At 41.4% G+C, this 8712-nt stretch overlaps 1 protein-coding gene across 1 annotated transcript; it reads right to left on the reverse strand.

Moving 5' to 3' along the window:
• Window positions 1–442: 442 nt before the first annotated feature.
• PFK5 (phosphofructokinase 5) lies at window positions 443–7426 on the reverse strand. The gene is made up of 14 exons (XM_086778557.1): window positions 7004–7426; window positions 6596–6713; window positions 6422–6498; window positions 6236–6284; window positions 6067–6129; window positions 5868–5963; window positions 5625–5726; window positions 5453–5527; window positions 5227–5367; window positions 4828–4944; window positions 1470–1574; window positions 1248–1328; window positions 1021–1149; window positions 443–946 (listed from the first exon to the last, which is right to left on the reverse strand). Exons 1-14 carry the CDS (start codon window positions 7306–7308, stop codon window positions 683–685), a joined length of 1722 nt encoding a protein of 573 aa, XP_086634683.1. The 5' UTR covers window positions 7309–7426; the 3' UTR covers window positions 443–682.
• Between the last annotated feature and the right edge of the window lie 1286 nt (window positions 7427–8712).

The following is an 8712-nucleotide window of genomic DNA, read 5'->3' on the forward strand; positions in this document are numbered from 1 at the left end:
ATGAAGAACATATTTCTCTAAAAATAAGTACATCAACACTTATCACAACGGTGCACAAGGCAAATTGTACACTCCTTGAACGATTGCGTTGAAAGTTTGATTCTTTCTTGCTTTTAGTGGATGTAAGATTCTTTTAGTGTGGTTAATCTGGATGAAAAAGTGGATAATATAAGATTCTTGGCTACTTTTCATTTGAGGTATTATGGTTATTTACCATGATTACAATGTCATGTCTATAATATTTAAAAAGCTTATGTAAAGCTTTCTTAAGCTAATAAATTATTGACTTTTTTGTGAAATTTAGAAAATTTAGCTGTCAAAATTTTTGGAAGTGAATATTTTTAGGAATTTGTTTTAGGATTTCCACTGTTACTACATATGTTGTCTGCTCTTTTATTTTTAGGGAATATATATAATAAGAGAGGACATATGTTGGTCTGTTCTTTTATTTTTATGCTTTTAACACTCTAATTTGCTTGTCAGTTTGACGTGCAGCATTCGTCATTACAACTTGGAGAGGTTTTTTTGGCGAGAGGTAGGTTTGATTCTTTAATTGAAAACCTTATGGTGTGTTGTATGGCTATGTACACACACTTCTTGGATACTTGAGCAATGCTAAATATATATGGGTGGCAAAACAAAGGTACAGAAATCTGTCTACGATGTTTTGATTGTAGTCTATTTAAGAATGGGGTGGGGGGTTATTAAGTGCTTGCATAATGCTACTAGCTCTTCTTTTACTTAGTGGAAATTTGATGGGCGAAGGGTCTGGGGGAGGTGGTGCAAAATCTGGCTGACCAGTGGACGTCACGCAACGGTGCCACATATTACTATTTGGATCCACTTTGCGTGCTTGCTTAATCACTTCAGGGATGGGCAAATAGCAATAATGTGTGCTAACAAGGCCAACAGTGATGTTTGAGTATCCTGCAAATGCTCCATGGACCTGTAAAATGCACATTAGCTTATAAGTTTAAGTTTAAAAAGCTTACATAAATGCCTTCAAGGGTTTAAGCTTACTGCATTTTGGCCAAGCACAGTGCAAAGGATGTGATCTGCAGCGTTACAAGGCCTTGCTCGAATCATGTACGTAGGATCGATGTACTTGACATCCGCAGGCATGCCATTCTGTTTGAAGTAGTCCTTAACCTGAAATGAATTGTTGAATAATAACCCGTCGAAAACATTTTGAGAAGTATACAACAATAATAAAAACCCCTCGACACAAGAAGGTAAGCCAAAACAACCTGAGTAACAAACCACTTGCCAACATCAGTCAGGACAGGGTTTCCGGATGCATCCAAGCTCCCTGTTTTCTCAAGGAATGCCTTCCAGTCACAAAATCCGAATTTGGTTAGAGAGGGGATTAAATTTTGCATCAGATACACGTTTGTTTGTATTTACAAGATTGCTTGTAATTAATTATATGGAGCTAGATGTGTATAGTGGATCGCAAGATCAGAACTCACCTGGCCAGCACCCTCAGCAATAACGACCACACACGACCCATTTTTCTCAATTCTCTTTCTCATGTATTGCAACACTCCATATTTGCCTTCAATCTCAAAAGGAACCTGCATCGTAGAAATATCATTCTTGAGGCTGCTTTTGTTTACAACCCCACCACCCCCCAAAAAGAGAAACCAGACAGTATGTGTTCTGAAATTACATAATCCCTGTACAAGAAACAGAATAGAAAGACCAGATTACTTTATTATTGGCCAAAGGTCCTCATATGTACATCAACGTGCTGTTGGGCGTAACGGTTACAAGGAGGCAATGTGCCTTTTTATTATCTATGTTGATTAATTATTTAGCATGCAATCTCAATGGCTGCACCTTGTAGAGGGTGAGGGTGATTGGTTTTCATGCACATGAGTGGAACATAGACCCTCCTCCGGCCAAGCGGCCAGAGAGAGATTCTGACGGTTATGGATTTGGGAGGGACGACCGCGACTCTAGTGGGACCGGAGGGAGTGGACACAACATGATCCCTATGATAGCGAGGAGGCTCCCAGCACCCTTTTCGTTGCTTATAGTGCACGGCTCGCCGCCGCAATATTTACATGCCAGAGATCGAGGACACTCCAAGTTCCAATAGCGGTCGGGAACTGGCAATCTTTGAGAGGGACGAGCGCAACTCCAATGGGACCTGAGGGAGTGGACACGGCATGATCCCTATGACAACGAGGAGGCTCCCAGCACCCTTTTCTTTGCTTACACTACACGGCTCGCCGCCACAGTATTTAGATGCCAGAGATTGCAGACACTCCAACAACAATCGGGCACTGGCAATCTTAGGGCCTCCCTCAGTTTCTCTCAGATTTTTGTAAGAGGTTGTGGGATAATTTTCGGCCACGAAAGATCACTCTTTCTATGGCAGCTAGCGCATCGAAGCTTGGCGGTTGGCACTTGGCTAGTCACTAGAGGTAGGCCAACAGGTTGTTGGAGGTGTGGCCATCCCCAAGAGTCCCAGTGTCACTACCTTTGGGACTACCCGAAGGCTCAGCAGGTTTGGCAAGAGAGTCTCCGCATTTTCACCATCCCTGCCTAGCATAATTACTTGGGGCCCAGTAGCTTGGTCCCTTAAGACCGAGGCCACCATGGCATATGAGGGTGGGAGACTTGCCTTGCAAGTCTCTCATCGCTATATTTATGTAGTGTCAATTCCAGTTTCATCCAACGATCATTGGACTCCCGGCTCCAGCTAGAGATGGGAGATTTACAGCAATATTGTTGCGTGGCACATTTGGAGAGCTCGCTTGTAGCGAGGCCATCAAGGGCACCCTCACCCCCATCCAGAGCATCTCGCTCGATATCATTCATACCCTCCGCAATGGGAGAAGCTTCAAGGTGGCTCCAACCATATGCAGAAGCACCGTTACCTACGGATTTGGCGTCACGGTCCCTTTCTCACTAACAGTGCTGGTGAGCCCACTTGGCACTATTAACCACATGTGTGGTCCCCCCCCCTTCCCCCGTGCCCTAGCCTTCTCCTCCCACAGCGGCCCACCGGAGGAGAAGAGCATCCTTCTCCTTTTCAATTTCTTGACTTTCGCTCCCCTTTATGGAGCTGAGTTTGAACTTAGCCATTATTGTTGTTTTGCTCAGTAGTTGTTGGAATATATATCATCTCCAAAGGATCTTCATACACCCTTTTCACGCTTGTATTGGTCATTTTATGAGACCCTACATTTGCATATTTTAGCACATATTATTTGGGATTTTTCTACCATTTTTAAGCTTTTTATAGCATTTTTATGCTACAGAACAGCTGTGGGCCTGCTCTGCTGCTCTGCAGCTGGCCGACCAACTCTCAGGAGGGATATATAAGGGTGCTCACCCTTCCCCTCAGTTTTCATCTCATTCTTGCATATCTGCTGGAGGTCATTGGCTGAGACAGTCTTTTATGCTTGTAAGCACCTACGGGCTTCCCTCGTGGTCATTTTCAGCAATAATCAATTGTTTCCATCCTTCTACAGTTTGTGCTTTGGGCCTACAACCTGTGTTTGCTCTTTCTTTCAGTAACTAATAGAAGAATCAATTTACTGGAGAAAAAAAAATGACTGGGTGGGTTTGTGTGTTTACTGAGGTACACATGACATCCTGTTGAAGGATGCGGCCAGTCAGGAGGACTGACATATTAAGATTTGCAAGAATGTTTGTGTGGCGCCATGTAGAGAGAGTGCTGCCAGTAGTAGCGTTCTTGCAAGGGGCCCAGGATATCTAGGCCTGCAATTGACGTATTGTCAAGTAGCGTGGTCAAAACATCAAGGAGGTGGCAGATTGTGACTCTGACATTGTCAAAGTAATCTTTTTAAAACCATTTGAGAGGCTACATCTATATGCTCATACATTGATTTCAAGTGATCCCAGACTAATTTGAATGTGGTTAATGTTCTAATCGTTTGAACTTGTATGCCCCCTAGGTTCAAAACAATCTCCATTCTTGCAAAGAGATCTTTCATTGCGAAAGAGCCGAAGGGGCAACATCAGCAGCAGCGGGTTTTATTTTGGTACCATCTATGATTGGTGGCCAGAGGTTGGCCCAGCATAGGAGAATTTCCATATGCACATGCCAAACCAAGTAATTGCCTAGCTTGTCTACTCTGTATGAGCACAACGAAGGGTGCACGATTAGAGCAGCAAGAGCGGTGCCAACAATGGCACAGGGACAGGGGCCATGATCTGTTATCCGTAACAACAAAACACATGGATCAACAAAAAAATTGGGAAGGCGGAAGGTGGTTTTGTACTGTTCTCTGTTTCTCTTTACAAGGATACCATGTAGAGAAACAAGCTATATCTCTGTTTCTCATTACAAAGATAATACCATGTAGAGCAACAAGCTATATCGCAGACACATTATGTATTCTAAAATTACACAATCTCTGTACAAAAGACAAAATACATGAAGAATAGGTTAGCTTATTATTGACCAAAGGCCCTCATATGTACATCAACCTGCCATTGGGCGTGATAGTTACATGAAAGGCACCGTAACTTTTCATTATCCATGTCAATTGATTATTTAGTTAAAGATTTTGTTCTAAATTTTATTTTTAAGGTTATGTTTATATGTTTAGACAACCTCTCTCTCTCTCTCTGCATTGTGACCTTTCATTATCCATGTCAATTGATTATTTAGTTAAAGATTTTGTTCTAAAGTTTATTTGTAAGGTTATGTTTATATGTTTAGACATTAGTTCACTGCAATCTCTCACTCTCTCTCTCTCTCTCTCTCTCTCTCTCTCTCTCTCTCTCATCACAAATGAAAATATGCATCCTCTTTTTCAGTTGACTCTTTAACTAATACTAAATAATTACCTCGGGTATGAGAACTGCATCTACTTGACCACTTGCCAGGGTTGCATGCATCGCAATGAATCCGCTTTGTCTACCCATGAGCTTCACAACACCAATGCCATTATATGCACTACTTGCCTGTTCCATGCGAGAGAAACCTGTGTGTTAAGAACCTATAAACTAAAGCTCTTGCTTTAGGACAATCAAGGAATCAGCACCTTCTAGAAGTCTTAAGTCATACCCAAAACACTATTAGCTAGGTGTTAGAAGATGGCATCTTCTGCGATTGAAAATTCCACTCACATCATCATAACAGTTACACCTCAACTGTTATGTTACGTACTTCAACTCTTATGTTAAGTACCTTAACTGCTATGTTATTCATATTGATTTGAACATTATGTGAGAAAATGAGAATACCTCCACATAAGCTGCATCAATGGCTCTCTTGGCCTCCTCAACGGCAGTGTCGAATCCGAAGGTTTTCTCTACTAGAAGAATATCATTGTCAATGGTCTTCGGCACTCCCACGATGACAATCTTCATTCTTCGCTTGTGGCACTATACCAATTGTTTAAAAACATCAGATAATGAACTCCTCAGCTTAAAGGGTTTGATTTGATTTCTGATGGATTAAACCAATTACCACTTGGTAAATTGCATTGGCTGCTGCATGTGAACCATTGCCACCTATAATGAAGAACATATTAATGTCCCATTCCTGCAAAAAGATTCATTAATAGATTCATCATCCAAGTTTGGACTAAAAGCATAAAAAACCTTTGAACACTAACAGGAAAAATTGATATAAATTGGACCTCCAGTTTGTCCACAATGTCTGTAACATTGGGGATTCCACGTGAAACGCCCAGAAAACTCCCACCCCGCATGTTTATTCCTTGCACAAGCTTTCTGTTAAGCTGGTTTCATCCACATGTACACATGTAGGGTCAGTCCACATCATATTATCTACAATATGGAGAAGTTAGAAGCACAAAGAGGTCAGTATCAGAGAGGGGTGAGTTAGCTCAAGTTGAAGCAATGTGAACATCAATACTTACTTGAAATGGTTGTAGATTTTTGTCAACAAACCCACGAAACCCATACTGAATGCCCAACACATCGTGGACACCATAGACTTCTAGCGTAAAAACAATCTGCAATTTCGTTTATGTTTGGTTAGTTGACAGCTTTGCATGCTAGCAGTCCTCTGTGCTTCAAAGAATTAACAACAAAACTGTTTCCTTGGTAGTACGTTACCTGCCTAATCACATCATTAAGGCCTGGGCAAAGGCCTCCGCATGTCACGATGGCTGCTCGCACCTAATCAGGTCATGGATCATAAGAATTTTGCAGGCCCATTGGTTTTATATACCAACATTATCAGCGGAGTAATTTCTTCATTTACATTTATATGATGATTACTTACAGTGGCTGGATGGAAGTAAATCCAAGCACGAGGGCCTGCACGGCGAGTCCTGCATGATCTACAACAGCCCAACACATGAGTGGCTGCCTGTTTGGAAATCTCAATTTTGTGAGCTTGATTTTGGAAGCTCTGATTACTTTCACACATAACATTGGAATTGTCTGAGTTTAGAATGCACGCATTTACCAAACAGGCTTGAATGTCCAGTCAGATTGTTCATCCAGCTCCACTCCGACAGAGGTAGAGTGCCCATAATGCACTACCTTAACAATGAAAAAATCAAATGCTTGATGTTTGCTGAAATGGAATCAAAAAATGAAAAAAAAAACATCCTAAACTAGGTCAAGGAAAGGTTTTAACCTTGAGCAGCACACGATCATCATCGTGAACAAATAAGCGGCTCATGTCTTGTCGATCAATAGTGCTCTTTTGGGTGCTTGATCCATCTTCCAAGGGAGATCCCTCTGGCAAAGGGACACTGCGGCAAGATTAATCAGGAACCCAAATTATCCAGAATCATCAAAAAACCCTATATGTTTTTGATAATCTCAATAATCACATTCAGACTAACCCCTTACAGAACACAATCCTGCGTAAATCAATCAGCCCCACTTGCCTCACTAGCTCGTATCAAACCCTAGAATAAGCCTATTTAATCGCTTTAAACCTGAGATAATCAATCTCGCTAAAAGCTAGATTAGTCAATCTAAAGCCTGAAACAGCGCTGCAGGTTATCTACCTACTTTGAAGAGATAGAATTATGCTCACCCGCTTTTGGTGCGGTAGGTGGACGCGATGGGGACGAGGGGCAGGAAGTCACCGATGTGCTCCAGCTCGGATGGGTCATTATCGGGGGGAACGCAGGGGCTGGGCATAGTGAAGAGCGAGGCGTGGGGCAGGTGGGGATCGGCAGCAGCAGCAATGGCACCCTTGTGGTTGCTGGCATCAGGAGAAGAAGGAGGAGGAGGAGGAGGAGGAGGAAGAGACGCCATGGCCTTCCTCTTGGCCTCGCTCTCAGCAGCAGTTTCTGAGGATGCCCTTTTCCTCCCCTTCTTCACTGGTGCTCCTCTCATTCGTGCCGCTCAATTCAACAATGCATTTGTGTGTGCTCATCAACGTCTCATCTCTCCTGCGCAGCATTGTCTTCCTATACAAGTTCGTGCTAAAGGGTCGCATCCTTCGGAGCTTGATTTGCGTTCACCACAGATAATTACCCGAGGGTCGCACCGGTTTGGAGCTATCACTTGCATTAACCAAGATTAGATACAGACTAACCGGTGCTCCAAATAAAAATTTTAGCTCTAAAAATCCATTGGTCTACTTTAAGAAAGCACTAAATTTGGCTACCTATATACCAACACACCATGCTTGTCTACGAAAGGAGCTCCTCAAGCACTTACTTTTCTTTAAAGAAAGCACTAAACTTGGCATACATATCCATGAGAGCATTCCAACCCGGTCTACTGGTTGGTGACAAAACTTCTCAACACTTTAGCAAGAACAATCTTAACATATGGTGACAAAACCAATCCACAACATGAATAAAATAAAGAAGGTTACAAATAGTGTCATATAAGTTGCCTTCTTGCTCTCATTATGAGTATATGATAGGATAACACAAAAGGTAGAGTCTAGCCCTCAAACCAATCCAAAGCCAATAAAATCCTCTATCATTGACACACGAAAATGTCAAAAAGAGTGACAAAAAAAAAAGCAGATCAATGCCCCATGCAAAACCATCATCATTGACCTGCATATAAATTGGCTCATAAGTTAACATGAACCACACAATTTACTTCTCTTTACCTTGCTAATAGAATTGATGTGGAAAACATTTAAAACAATCTTCAGGCAACCGAGTTATCTCTCCTTGGAAGCCTATACTCCTTGCCTCCATCTGTCCCAAAAATATTTATAAGATAATAACATTGGCTACTGAAAAGAAAGAAATTTTTTAAAAAATAAATACTGCAAAGATAAAACCTTACAAAACTCATTTAGTGGATAATTCTTGAGAAGAATGGCATTTGAACAGACTTGTAAACAGCAAATTACGAAATTATGCATTGTCCGCAACGCCTATACACCAAAAAACTAACTTATCAGGCTTTTCATAGTCTACAAACATTACATGTACATGAAGCTGATCCGTGATCATTTGCAATCTTAGACTGTAAATTCCAAGGAGCCCAAAGCTCTCAATGTAAGTATCTAGACCATACAAACCTAGCAATAATCTAGGTTCAAAAAAATAAAAATATTTCCTGTTTCAAAAAAACATATATAAATTCAAATTTATAATTACATAGAATAAATACATAAAAAGCAAGTTTTTATACCGTAATACACATGTGCACTCTAACAGCTCGATCATTAGGGATGCAGTTGCTTGTCCTTCCCAAGAGAGAGGATCTACAATTGAGACATGAAGGTTAAATAGATTATGGTAAACAATGATAACCATACTATAACAAACA

This window comes from Cibotium barometz, chromosome 1, assembly GCF_041138505.1.
Source record: "Cibotium barometz isolate CiBa-2024 chromosome 1, ASM4113850v1, whole genome shotgun sequence".
Classification (NCBI taxonomy): Eukaryota; Viridiplantae; Streptophyta; class Polypodiopsida; order Cyatheales; family Cibotiaceae; genus Cibotium; species Cibotium barometz.